This window comes from Pongo pygmaeus, chromosome 3, assembly GCF_028885625.2.
Source record: "Pongo pygmaeus isolate AG05252 chromosome 3, NHGRI_mPonPyg2-v2.0_pri, whole genome shotgun sequence".
Classification (NCBI taxonomy): Eukaryota; Metazoa; Chordata; class Mammalia; order Primates; family Hominidae; genus Pongo; species Pongo pygmaeus.
The window spans coordinates 155,151,340-155,166,422 of NC_072376.2; the positions used below are offsets into that span (position 1 = coordinate 155,151,340).

The following is a 15,083-nucleotide window of genomic DNA, read 5'->3' on the forward strand; positions in this document are numbered from 1 at the left end:
GACCTCAGGTGATCCACCCGTCTCTGCCTCCCAAAGTGCTGGGATTACAGGCGTGAGCCACCGTGCCCAGCCAAAAAAAACGTGTTTTTTAACAGTGACTTATGGGATCACAGTACAATCATTTGCTGACTGAGCAAGTCATTATTAAAAAAGCTAACATTACCAAATAATAGCCATTAAAATAAACACAAAAAAAGAGAAAGACTCTGTTTTAGATTTAAAAATTTGATGCTATTATCTGTTTACAATATTGAGATATATATAAACATGAATTCTAAAATTTAATATACACATAGGTGTTTGGAAACAAAGAAGGTTAATCCATGCGAATGCTTTATTTAGTATTGGCATCAAGATTTTCCTCAATGTTTTTGCCACATTTAAATTTGACTTGGGCCAGGATTCCTTAAATATGGAAATTTACCTTCTATCTCAAATAATTTGATACTGATAAAAAGAAAAATGTTATTCATAAATCGATGTTAGTTCTACATGCAGATACATGGGACTTCTCATCATATGCCTAAAAGGAACAAAGAAAAATCTCAAGTGCCACTCTTACACCAAAGCTTACCTTTCAGCCAGAGTTTGCTGTTCATTGATTCCAACATTAAAAAGTACTGGATACACATGAAGCAACTGTCCTTCTTTAATCTGCAGAGGTAGTGACTCAAACATTCTGGCTGGAAGCTTGACCTCTACCACGTAATGTTCTCTAAAGAAGGCAGAGGACAAAGGGAAGCAACATTACTTATTTGTTTTGTGTTATTTTAGATTTATTGGAAGAAAACATTAAAAGGGTTGGAATATAGCACTGATTTAGGTTTCTGTTTGCTATATGCTTATATTCCTCATTCATTCATCTCCTTATTAAATTACTTGACATAAAAAATTGTAAGAATTCATTTATATGTGTGATTTCTCTACCTCACTCTGAATTCCTTCAGGAAAGAAATGTTTAGTTCATTTTTGTATACCCAGGGTCATGTGTATTGATAGCCTCAATTTTTTTTCTTTATTTAATTATTTTTAAAACTCAATCAGTCCTAAGAATAAGAACAATAATTTAATGACTGCTGTTCCAATACAGTGAAGCTAAATAAACCAAATAATTTATATGATTTTTTGGTATGGCCTGTTTGTTATCACTATTGATGAGTGTTTCTGTTTATGATGGGCTGATGGAAAGGTAATGGTTTTACTGCTTAGAATGAAACTTTTGGGAATTCTGGTCATTTTGAAACATTAACATATCACAGGAGCATTTTTCATTGGAAATGTCCATTAAAAACTACCCCTTTTTTTTAATGTTGGAAATTTAAGTTAGGATTAATACAATATGATTAATAAGAATAGCTACATCTTCTGATACAGTGTGAATTGAATATAGAAATTTAGAAAGTTTTGCCCAGAGGTTGGGAAAATCCATGTGTTTCAAGAACTATATAGAGCGGTGGCATTGTAAGATATGCACTGGGGAAATAAGCATAGGGCAAATAGTGAGCCTCTTTGTGAAAATCTTTTTAATTTCTCCTAGTATAACATTATTGATAAACAGTGTGGACCACTGACTCTGAGACTTGTTTCTTTCTAGCTATGAAATAGAGACCTGGTAAATATCATGAATTTAGCAAGCAGGGATGTTACCATTACCTTCAGATGAATGAGCGCATTATTTATCTTTGTTTAATTGCTCTCAATGCCATTTACAATAGCCTGGCTAACAGTTTTTCAGGAATATGAGAAGCATCAACGAGTCAGTTCATGCTTTAAACTTGTTCTGAAGGTGAAACATATAATTTCTTTGTGATAATTTTACCAGCTTTATTAAGAAATTGATATGAATTCATGCATTTTAAGTATATAATTCATGATTTCAACAAATTTATAGAATTATACAATCATGACAATAATCCAGGTTTAGTACATTTCCATCAACTTAAAAAGATTCCTTGTGCCTGTTTATAGTCAACTATACTACCACCGCCAGCCCAGAAAGCCACTCATCTATTTTCTCTCTACTTCCTATGAATGAATTTTATTTTTCTGCACATACCCTATGAATTGATTCATACAGTATGTAATCTTTTCTGTCTGGCCTTTCTCACCTAGCATAATGTTTTTGAAATTATCCATGTTGTGGCATGTATCAGTAGCTTGTTCCTTTTAATTAGTGAATAGAACTCTATTGTATCGATATCACATTTTGTCGACACATTTATCAGTTGACGGACACTTGGATTATTCCACGATTTGGGGTATTATTAATAATGCTGCTATGAACATGCAGGATTGAGCCGTGGTATGGAGGTATGTTTCATTTTCTCTTGGGGGTATGTCTAAGAGTCATATGGTAATTTTATATTTAACTTTTTAAGACTGCCAAACTGTTTTCAAAGTGACAATTCCACCAGCAATGTACAAGGGTTCCAGGTTTTCCACATCCTCACCAACATTTGCTCTTATCTGATGATTCTAGTATGAGTGAATTGGTATCTGTGGTTTTAAATTTATTCTCCTAGTGAGGAATTATGTTGAATATGTTTTCTTATACTTATAAATCATTCATATATCCTATTTGGTGAAATGGCTACTCAAACTTTTTGCCCACATTTAAATTAGATTTTTGGTGTCATTATTATTGAGTTGTAACATTTATTTACATATTCTGAATATGAGTCCTTTTGCAAATATAGGATTTGTAAATATTATCTTCTAATCTGTGGCTTGTCTTTTTACTAACTTAATGCTGTTCTTTTGATGCTTAAATATTTATAATTTTGATGAAGTCCTATTTATCTATTTTCTTCTTTTATGGGTCTTGATTTTTGTGTTATGTCTAAGAATTCATTACCTAAACCGGTAATAACAAACTTCTCCAAGCTAAAGGAGAACGTTCAAACCCATCACAAAGAAGATAAAAACCTTGAAAAAAGATTAGACGAATGGCTAACTAGATTAAACAGTATAGAGAAGACCTTAAATGACTTGACGGAGCTGAAAACCATGGCACGAGAACTATGTGATGCATGCCTAAGCTTCAGTAGCCGACTCAATCAAGTGGAAGAAAGGGTATCAGTGATGGAAGATCAAATGAATGAAATGAAGTGAGAAGAGAAATTTACAGAAAAAGGAGTAAAAAGAAATGAACAAAGCCTCCAAGAAATATGGGACTATGAGAAAAGACCAAATCTACATCTGATTGGTGTACCTGAAAGTGACGGGGAGAATGGAACCAAGTTGGAAAACACTCTGCAGGATATTATCCGGGAGAACTTCCCCAATCTAGCAAGGAAGGCCAACATTCAAATTCAAGAAATACAGAGAATGCCACAAAGATACTCCTCAAGAAGAGCAACTCCAAGACATATAATTGTCAGATTTACCGAAGTTGAAATGAAGGAAAACGTGTTAAGGGCAGCCAGAGAGAAAGGTCGGGTTACCCACAAAGGGAAGCCCATCAGACTAACAGCAGTTTTCTCAGCAGAAACTCTACAAGCCAGAAGAGAGTGGGGGCCAATATTCAACATTCTTAAAGAAAAGAATTTTCAACCTAGAATTTCATATCCAGCCAAACTAAGCTTCATAAGTGAAGGAGAAATAAAATCCTTTACAGACAAGCAAATGCTGAGAGATATTGTCTCCATCAGGCCTGCCTTACAAGAGCTCCTGAAGGAAGCACTAAACATGGAAAGGAACAACCGGTACCAGCCACTGCAAAAACATGCCAAATTGTAAAGACCATCAAGGCTAGGAAGAAACTGCATCAACTAACAAGCAAAATAACCAGCTAACATCATAATGACAGGATCAAATTCACATGTAACAATATTAACCTTAAATGTAAATTGCTAAATGCTACAATTAAAAGACACAGACTGGCAAACTGGATAAAGAGTAAAGACCCATCAGTGTGCTGTATTCAGGAGACCCATCTCATGTGCAGAGACACACATAGGCTCAAAATAAAGAGATGGAGGAAGATCTACCAAGCAAATGGAAAACAAAAAAAGGCAAGGGTTGCAACCCTAGTCTCTGATAAAACAGACTTTAAACCAACAAAGATCAGAAGAGACAAAGAAGGCCATTACATAATGGTAAAGGGATCAATTCAACACGAAGAGCTAAGTATCCTAAATATATATGCACCCAATACAGGAGCACCCAGAATCGTAAAGCAAGTCCTTAGAGACCTACAAAGAGACTTAGACTCTCATACAATAATAATGGGAGACTTTAACACCTTACTCTCAACATTAGACAGATCTATGAGACAGAAAGTTAACAAGGATATCCAGGAATTGAACTCAGCTCTGCACCAAGAGGACCTAATAGACATCTACAGAACTCTCCACCCCAAAGCAACAGAATATACATTCTTCTCAGGACATCACACTTATTCCAAAATTGACCACATAGTTGGAAGTAAAGCACTCCTCAGCAAATGTAAAAGAACAGAAATTATAACAAACTGTCTCTCAGACCACAGTGCAATCAAACTAGAACTCAGGATTAAGAAACTCACTCAAAACTGCTCAACTACATGGAAACTGAACAACCTGCCCTTGAATGACTACTGGGTACATAACAAAATAAAGGCAGAAACAAAGATGTTCTTTGAAACCAGTGAGAACAAAGATACAACATACCAGAATCTCTGGGACACATTTAAAGCAGTGTATAGAGGGAAATTTATAGCACTAAATGCCCACAAGAGAAAGCAGAAAAGGTCTAAAATTATGACACCCTAACATCACAATTAAAAGAACTTGAGAAGCAAGAGCAAACACATTCACAAGCTAGCAGAAGGCAAGAAATAACTAAAATCAGAGAAGAACTGAAGGAAATAGAGACACAAAAAACCCTTCAAAAAAATCAATGAATCCAGGAGCTGTTTTTTGAAAAGATCAACAATATTGACAGACCGCTAGCAAGACTAATAAAGAAGAAAAGAGAGAAGAATCAAATAGACACAATAAAAAATGATAAAGGGGATATCACTACTGATCTCACAGAAATACAAACTACCATCAGAGAATACTATAAACACCTCTATGCAAATGAACTAGAAAATCTAGAAGAAATGGATAAATTCCTGGACACATATACCCTCCCAAGACTAAACCAGGAAGAAGTTGAATCCCTGAATAGACCAATAACAGGCTCTGAAATTCAGGCAATAATTAATAGCCTACCAACCAAAAAAGTCCAGGAACAGATGGATTCACAGCCAAATTCTACCAGAGGTACAAAGAGAAGCTGGTATCATTCCTTCTGAAACCATTCCAAACAATAGAAAAAGAAGGAATCCTCCCTAACTCATTTTATGAGGCCAGCATCATCCTGATACCAAAGCCTGGCAGAGACACAACAAAAAAAGAGAATTTTAGACCAATATCTCTGATGAACATCGATGCAAAAATCCTCAATAAAATACTGGCAAACCTAATCCAGCAGCACATCAAAGACTTATCCACCATGATCAGGTGGGCTTCATCCCTGGGATTGCAAGGCTGGTTCAACATATGCAAATCAATAAATGTAATCCATCATATAAACAGAACCAAAGACAAAAATCACATGACTATCTCAATAGATGCAGAAAAGGCCTTCAACAAAATTCAACAGCCTTTCATGATAAAAACTCTCAATAAATTAGGTATTGATGGGACATATCTCAAAATAATAAGAGCTATCTGTGACAAACCCACAGCCAATATCATACTGAATGGGCAAAAAATGGAAGCATTCCCTTTGAAAGCTGGCAGAAGACAGGGATGCCCTCTCTCACCACTCCTATTCAACATAGTGTTGGAAGTTCTGGCCAGGGCAATTAGGCAGGAGAAGGAAATAAAGGGTATTCAATTAGGAAAAGAGGAAGTCAAATTGTCCCTGTTTGCAGATGACACGATTGTATATCTAGAAAACCCCATCGTCTAAGCCCAAAATCCCCTTAAGCTGATAAGCAACTTCAACAAAGTCTCAGGATACAAAATCAATGTGCAAAAATCACAAGCATTCTTATACACCAATAACAAACAGAGAGCCAAATCATGAGTGAACTCCCATTCACAATTGCTTCAAAGAGAATAAAATAACTAGGAATCCAACTTACAAGGGATGTGAAGGACCTCTTCAAGGAGAACTACAAACCACTGCTCAACAAAATAAAAGAGGACACAAACAAATGGAAGAACATTCCATGCTCAGGGGTAGGAAGAATCAATATTGTGAAAATGGCCATACTACCCAAGGTAATTTATAGATTCAATGCCATCCCCATCAAGCTACCAATGACTTTCTTCACAGAATTGGAAAAAACTACTTTAAAGTTCATATAGAACCAAAAAAGAGCACACATTGCCAAGACAATCTTAAGCCAAAAGAAGAAAGCTGGAGGCATCATGCTACCTGACTTTAAACTATACTACAAGGCTACAGTAACCAAAACAGCATGGTACTGGTACCAAAACAGAGATATAGACCAATGGAACAGAACGGAGCCCTCAGAAATAATACCACACATCTACAACTGTCTGACCTTCGACAAACCTGAGAAAAACAAGAAATGGGGAAAGGATTCCCTATTTAATAAATGGTGCTTGGAAAACTGGCTAGCCATATGTAGAAAGTTGAAACTGGATCCCTTCCTTACACCTTATACAAAAATTAATTCAAGATGGATTAAAGACTTAAATGTCAGACCTAAAACCATAAAAACCCTAGAAGAAAACCCAGGCAATACCATTCAGGACATAGAAATGGCCAAGGACTTCATGTCTAAAACACCAAAAGCAAGGGCAACAAAAGACAAAATTAACAAATGGGATCTAATTAAACTAAAGAGCTTCTGCACAGCAAAAGAAACCACCATCAGAGTGAACAGGCAACCTACAGAATGGGAGAAAATTTTTAAAATCTATCTATCTGACAAAGGGTTAATATCCAGAATCTACAAGAACTTAAACAAATTTACAAGAAAAAAATCAAACAACCCCATCAAAAAGTGGGCAAAGGATATGAAAAGACGCTTCTCAAAAGAAGACATTTATGCAGCCAAAAGACACACGAAAAAATGCTCATCAACACTGGCCATCAGAGAAATGCAAATCAAAACCACAATGAGATACCATCTCAAGCCAGTTAGAATGGCGATCATTAAAAAGTCAGGAAACAACAGGTGCTGGAGAGGATGTGGGGACATAGAACACTTTTATACTGTTGGTGGGACTGTAAACTAGTTCAACCATTGTGGAAGACAGTGTGGCGATTCCTCAAGGATCTAGAACTAGAAATACCATTTGACCCAGCCATCCCATTACTGGGTATGTACCCAAAGGATTATAAATCATGCTGCTATAAAGTCACATGCACATGTATGTTTATTGTGGCACTATTCTTAATAGCAAAGACTTGGAACCAACACAAATGTCCATCAATGATAGACTGGATTAAGAAAATGTGGCACATATACACCATGGAATACTATGCAGCCATAAAAAAGGATGAGTTCATGTCCTTTGTAGGGACATGGATGAAGGTGGAAACCATCATTCTGAGCAAACTATCGCGAGGACAGAAAACCAAACACCGCATATTCTCACTCATAGGTGGGAACTGAACCATGAGAACACTTGTACACAGGATGTGGTACATCATACATTGGAGTCTGTCATGGGGTGGGGGGAAGGGGGAGGGATAGCATTAGGAGATATACCTAATGTAAATGACGAGTTAATGGGTGCAGCACACCAACATGGCAGATGTATACATATGCAACAAACCTGCACATTGTGCACATGTACCCTAGAACTTAAAGTACATATATATATATATATAGATAGATAGATAGATAGATAGATATGTAGAGAACTCATTACCTAAACCCAACTTACAAATATTTCCTTCTGAGTTTTCTTCTAGAAGTTTCACAGTTTTAGCTCTTACATTTAGATCTATAATCTATTGTGAGCTGATTTTTGTATATGTGTAAATTCTTCTCTTTCCTTATAGATAAACCAATTGTCCCAGCATCATTTTTTGAAAAGATTCTCCATTCTCCATTGGATTACCTTGGCAGCTTTGTTCAAAATCAATTGACTTTAAAGATAATAGTTTATTTCTGGACAGTAAATTTTGTTCTATTAATCTACATGTATATACTTATGCTAATACTACAATGTCTTGATTATTATAGTTTCGTAGTAATTTGTGAAGTCAGAAAGTGTAAGTTCTTCCACTTTGTTCTTCTTTTACAAAATGTCTGGGTCTTTTGCATTTACATATAAATTTTAGGTTAGGCTTGCCAATTTCTGCAAAAATAATACAGAGGTTTAGACAGCGATTGCAATGAATCTATAGATCAATTATGGAGAATTACTAAACAATATTGAGTCTTCTAATCCATGAACACAGGCTGTCTCTCCATTTATTGGATCCTATTAATTTCTCTCAGCAATATTTTGTGTCTTCTGTGTACAACATTCAGACTAACTTTGTTAAGTTTATACCTATTCTTTTCGATGTGATTATAAGTTAGACTTGTTAATCTAAACCACCACTGTTTCTGACAACTTTCAGGATTGTGCTATTTCCTACTCCAATCCAAGTCAAGTCAGCCCCCTCTGTTAGTGAAGCTGCTGGTGTTAATGGCCTTGCCCTAGGAAATTGTGTTCACAGGGCCAGGGTTGACGGGAGCAGTCCTCAGCAAAATGCCACAGACTCCTACTGATGCTGCCCAGTGTTCACTAGTTTCTCACAAATAAGTACTTCTGAATTTGTGGTGTGCATCCGATTTATTCTGTTTATCCTAAAATGGTTGTTTTGGATTATTATTTCCAGTTGTAATATTGCTTTTGGAGAGAGGGTGTGCTAAGCTGCTCACTTCATCATTCTAGGAGTCACGCCCCTACCTGCATGATCACTTTTGTGTTTCAATACTGCTTGAAGAACTTCCTCAGAAAAAGCATGCTGTACTCTAACTACACTAAATGGCCTGGTAAGCTTCCCTTAAACATTGTGATATAAGTATTAGTGTTTCACTTTTGATAGTAAACTTGAGAGAAATATAGAATTGTATTGTTTTTCAGGTGTGCGTATGAGCAATTTTATTCTTTTTCTCCAAAATGAATGGCAAGTTAAGCATTAATTCTAGGTAAATATTTGGTTTCTGAGGATGTGGGTATTTTTGTGAGTAAGAAAGTCACCTTTCAGTCAACTACGTGGTTCTGGGTATCCTTCACAACATTTAAAATAATTATTATATGTTTACTATCAACAGGAAAACAAGTTTACTTTGAACTTTATGCTCAGTGTGTTTTGCATCTCTCTCTAGCATGTAAAGGCTCTCCCTTTTGTATATTCATATGTTTTGAACATGACCTCAGAATGTTTCAAATTTTAAATATCCTCATGCAATTAAAAGCACTAACACCAGAATAGTTTGGACTTCTGATTGAGACAACTTACTATAAGAGGTACCTCTTCTATTGGAGGTCTGTTCTACACACCATCATTTTTCTTAATTATTTCTGATATTTTGCCTATCATACACTGACCTTCGAAGCTATTTATTGAAAACCCTTCTCGGAAATCTCACAGTCTGAGAGTAAGTTGTCAAAAATAATTAAGAAAAATGGTGGTATATTCCCCTGACACAGAAATATATCTTTTCTAAAATGTTGCTGCTTTTAACTGAATTTAATTTAAAGTCATTTCAAGAATTATGAGTCTATTAACTGAACAATTCCCACAAAAGTAAAAACACCAGAGCTTTGGATGAGATAGTAATAAGGAGAAAAATGTTCTCATGCAGGCTATTATTTTGAATTTCTTGTATTTTGTGGGAGAGTACTGCTATACTCAACTCACTACAATTTAAAACATTCATGAGACTTCCAGGAGTTTTTCAAGATTGTCCCCTATCATATCATCCACGTTTATTTCTTACCAAAAAGGAAAAGAAAACAAAAGAAAAATTCCCAAATCAAACCTGAATTCTCCTTGCCTCCTCTGACAGGAGTTGATACGACATGTCTAACAAAGCCTGGTCTTCAGGAAGTGAGCACTGCTTACCGTCTTCCTGTTATAACTGGCAACACATCATTGGATTTGGCTTCAATTATTTTAAATGCGACTTTCTTTAAATCGGAAATGCCAACAGCCATGTCCTCTAGCATTCCAATTTCATCGCCTAAACAATAGAAAAGGCACTTAGTTACAAACAAACATTTGAGGAAAATGTCACTAGCTACTATGCCTCCCTGCTGGAATTTGTTCTAGCATTTTATTGAATGAGTTTCTGAATGCATTGAACCTACTCTAGACACTTTTCCTCAGAGGCTGAAGGTGTTTCTTAGTGAAATGAGAACCATTTCAATGGACTTCAGAAGTCAATCTACCCTTTGAGGAAAGGAAGAATGTGGACATTTGCTATGAGGCTGGAGAGAGGTTTTAACCCCGTTATGATTTGTGTACATTTCTTTCTATTGGCAGGACTGATATGTGTTGTCTAGAAATAACAGAGGTAGCTGAATTGATCATCACTGACCCAGGTTCATGCTAGTTTTGTATCTCCATACATTAACAAATGAAGCCTGGCAGGGAGATTATTGAGATTCCAGATCAGCACTCTCTAAAAGAAATATAATGGGAGCCACATACATAATTTTAAATTTCCTGGTAGTCATTTTTTAAAAGAGTGAAATTAAAAAGGTAGAATTAATTTTAATAATATATTTTACTTAATCCAGTATATCCAAAATACCATTTCAATTGTAAATTAATATGAAATTATTAATTATCAATATAAAATACCTTTTAAAACTAGTTTTTGAAATCTGGTACGCATATCTAGTACTTATTGATTTGGACCAGACACATTTCAAGTACCCAAAAGTCAGGCAAGGCTACTATATTGAACAGTGCAGTTCTAGACACTACAGGGTTGAGACTTTAAAATCCAGTCATTGCAACTATGTTGGCACAGAGCCTTTTATATTAAAAAAGCCAGATGGCTGCTCAGGAGTCCACTCTGAAATAATCTATAATTCCATTTTCAAAGCATAATAGGAGGCAAAAGTAAGTTATGAGGTGAATGCAAAAACTGAAAGTTATATTATTTTTGTAATACTTGGAGCAATAAAGGTTTACTTCTTAATGTTTTCTTGAAAAATTTATGGATTAAATATCCTTATGAATAGAAATGTGATTTTAACTTGTACTAAAGCAATACTCACTGTATGTACTTAGCAGTCCTTCATATTGTACTATCAACCCCACTGTGTGAAGCTGCTGTAGGAAGCCTGGGTCATACAGACTTGTCTGTAATTTGATGATAAAACCACAAACCAATCCGGCAAGCTGAAAAAAAAATATTGATAAGATTTACTGCAGTTAGCAAACGTATTTGTTTTATTTTGAAATATTTTAAGACTTCTGAGGCATCACAGATTCGATTCTCAGGTATGTATAACAAAACTACAACTATTTGGTAGGCATAGTAAAACAAGTTGACAGTCTTTGATCTAGAATTGCTGTGTATAAAAGTCTTGGGGAAGGTAGAAGTGCAAAGGGAAAAAGAACATGGACAGGAGTCAGGTTGACGGGTCTTCAAATCTTACGTCTACCCTTTCTAACAGTAAAATCATAAACACTTAAGCACTTTCAAATCTTACTATTTTTTGTACATGTAAAATAGAGATGATAATAATCATTTCACAAGGTCATTAAAAGAACACAATGACGAAACATGTATGTATAAGGCAGAGCATATTTTCCGACACTTGGTTAGCTTCATGTGCCACTGGACCATTCATAAAATATTGGGGGAAAGTGACAATTTGGTTAAAACATTCCCTTTTCCTAGAATGTTTAGAAAGAGAAGTCTTCTTTTTCTTTCCCTCCATATGCCCTGTCTGTAAAACTCAGCCATAAGGATGGAGGCAGGTTGGGAGAAGGAAGGCACCAGCACAGCCACCGTGATGGAGGCAGGCCTTGGCATTATGAATCATGTTGGGTGCAGGCAAAGAAGGTGGCCCTGTCAGACCTCCCATTTGAGCCTTACTGCCCTGAAAACTTATTTTAAAAACAAAATAAGAGATCATTGCGAAACCCTGTCCCAGGATTCATGGGGGAGCTGTACAAATAAACAGCTGCAAACAGATCCCCTTTGCCAAGTCCTAGCTTGTCACCTGCAGTGCAAGGCAACAGTCCCTTCCCTTACACTTATGTAGATCCCAGAGCATAATACAAAGATGACGACCACTTCCTTCACGGACTTCATGCCCTGTGAAGCAGAATTTACATGTTAGAGACTTGGCCATCTCTTTTCAGAAATAAATACTTAAGGTCTCATAAACTCTTTGCTTAGGATATTCAGCTGATATTTATCATGAATAAGAAACATGGGATAGCAAAACTTTAAAGATCTTTTTAAAAATAAAGCTGTCCCAATAAGAATTCTATTCATCATCAAGGATAGGATGTTAACAATCCGGCATTGTTTTGTACTAACAATAACAACAGGCACCTACTGCTTGGCTGAAGACGACGTCTCTTCTTAGCGTCAGCATCAGACACTGGGGCAAGCTGTACGCAAGTTCCTGAAGGAGCACAAACGTCAGGGACTGCTTGGCTCGGTTCACCACTTCTCCCATGCAGTCCTTCAGGGTAAGGATGAGGGGATACAACTGTTCATACCAGTCCTCTGGGGGGAGGGGGTGTAAGAACAGTGCAATAGATGAAGGAAGGTCTTGGAATATAATGCAGAACCAACTTCCAACTTATTTTTAATTTTTCAGTAAGTTAGACATATTCTTAAGGATTCACAAAGATTAGAGCTTAAGATCTCTAATTTAAGTCTCTCCCCTGAACTCCATAACGTCCATAAGCAGCCACCCATCGGACCTCTCCATGTGGATGCATTTAACATATTTGCAGCAGATCTCTCTTCTCTGCTCATCTCTAATCTGTGCACTGCCTGTATCTTAGTGAGTGGTGCCACCAAACCTTTTTCATACTGGAAACAGAGTTTTACTGGACTTCCTCTTTCGCAGTTTTCACGTTAACTTGGTCATTAAATTAGTTCTACTGCTGTAACAGTCCATCAATATGCATCTTCTCCTTGTCCATGCCCATCGTTGTTTATTGCTCTCCCTTGGATTCCTTCCTGGACTACTCCCTAACCCATCTCCCTTCCTCCAGTCACACTCTACTGAATTCCCTTCTCAACAGTGTTGCCAGAAACATTTCTAGTCAGTTTGTATCTGATTGTATAATCACTCCTCACTTCTTAAAATATTTTGGAAAAAAAAAACCACTAAAGCATTCATAAATAAATAAAGTTCAAACTCTTGAAAGAGTCTCCATTATCTAAACTTTGCCTATTTGTCTAATCTCATCTTTCAGAACTTTATTTGCTGTCTTGAGTCTCAGATGAAGTGAACCACATGTATTTCCTTAAACTTATCTTGTTCTCTCATCTCAATGTCTTTGCAAATCCCATCTCCTCTCCTGGAACACTCTTTTTCTACTTATCTCCCTGACAAACGCTTTATCTCTTCTGCAAGCTCAATTCAGGATTTCTCTTCTCCAGGAAGTCTTCCTTCATTTCCCCCTTACTACACTTCCCTGTTCCCTGAAGATTGGGTTGAGTTTACTTCCTTTTGTGCCTATATCTTCCTGTCCCAGGACTACTCACACACTACTCACCATTTTCCTCTGCAAGAAAGATAACTCATTGAGGGCAAGGAATTCATTTTTTAATCACCGAATCACTAGAACCTAGCATAGTGCCTAGCATATAGTAAATATTCAGTAAGTTTTAATTGAATGAGAAAAGTTACAATAAATATAAAAAGTTTTAAAGATATAGACAAGTATAAGTAAGTCAAGTTTTGGGCAGTATTTGGGATTCAAATAGCTGTTCTTCAAATGAGGATGCAAAATTGAGACCGTTGTGCTATTTGTATGTCTAGATTTCTAACAGGCATCAATTATATAATTATGACTTTGGTATGATATAGAAACAATTTATGTTCTGTTTCAGTTAATTTGGAGATCAAAGCCCTGGCAAATGTTAACTATCATAAATTCTTGACCGTGTGACATTCCATTAATATATAAATAAATTAATGGATGACAAATACGATTTGATATGAATGAGTGCATGCTGCAAAATTAATTATAAAGCAGGAACTGAAATGATATGATCTCCTCATCATAAAAGTGCAAGCATCATTGTGAGTAATGTGAGTGGTAAATAACCAGTTAAGACCTTGAAAGAGTGACAGGGAACAATAAAAAGAATCATAATCACTATTGTACCATGGCTACTGTCACTTATTTATTTTACGTTGTGGTATAACAGATTAGATGAAAAAAACCCAAAGGGTTGAAAGGATAATTAATGGCCCCAACATAATAAAAAGATACGTTCTTATTAATACTCTATGAAATGCCTATGTGATGCCATAATGTAAGATACATTAGAATGTTAGAAATTATTATTTTAAAAATATTGTAGATGTATGTGCTATTATGAGGATAAAAAACATAGAGAAAGAGGAATGCAACAGAGCCCTATTAATGCATGATCATTTAATATTGGACAAACTTGTAGACAGCCTAGAATAAAATGTGAACAATGGTTCAATTTAAACAAGCATTGGTTAACTATTGATTCTTATGTCATTGTCATATGTAAAAGGGAAAATGGAGGTACACTGAACTTTTTTTCATAATAAGAGATAAATCAATAGATACCAAGAATGAATATCCTATATTCCTATTTTTTCATATTTACATTTTTTATCTCCTGTTCTCTCACTTTATTTAATTGTTGTTCTCAATATGAATGGGTAGACTAATAGACACAGGGAAACACTAGAAAAAACTTCAATAAATTAACCCAGATGTAAATTTTAAACGATAACAGACTGAAAACTGATTTTGTTCTGTGCTTAGCTCTGTAGAGATTTGTTTCTACTAGAGAATTCCCAAACATAAAATACATCTTCTGTGCAGTAGGTGGCGCTGCTTAATCAGGCTGAAGCAGAACTACTTTGCACTTACTGCATTCAAGT

At 35.9% G+C, this 15,083-nt stretch overlaps 1 protein-coding gene across 8 annotated transcripts in view; it reads right to left on the bottom strand.

The window, feature by feature from the left end:
- The window catches only part of INPP4B (inositol polyphosphate-4-phosphatase type II B), an 831,569-nt gene that overhangs the window by 83,513 nt on the left and 732,973 nt on the right, over window positions 1-15,083 (bottom strand). For all 8 annotated transcript variants that reach the window (XM_054486648.2, XM_063664144.1, XM_054486649.2 and 5 more), the window contains 4 exons: window positions 12,534-12,706; window positions 11,238-11,361; window positions 10,075-10,192; window positions 575-715 (listed from right to left, as the gene is read on the bottom strand). In XM_054486648.2, the coding sequence (XP_054342623.1) occupies window positions 575-715; window positions 10,075-10,192; window positions 11,238-11,361; window positions 12,534-12,706 (556 nt within the window). The remainder of the gene's footprint in view (window positions 1-574; window positions 716-10,074; window positions 10,193-11,237; window positions 11,362-12,533; window positions 12,707-15,083) is intronic.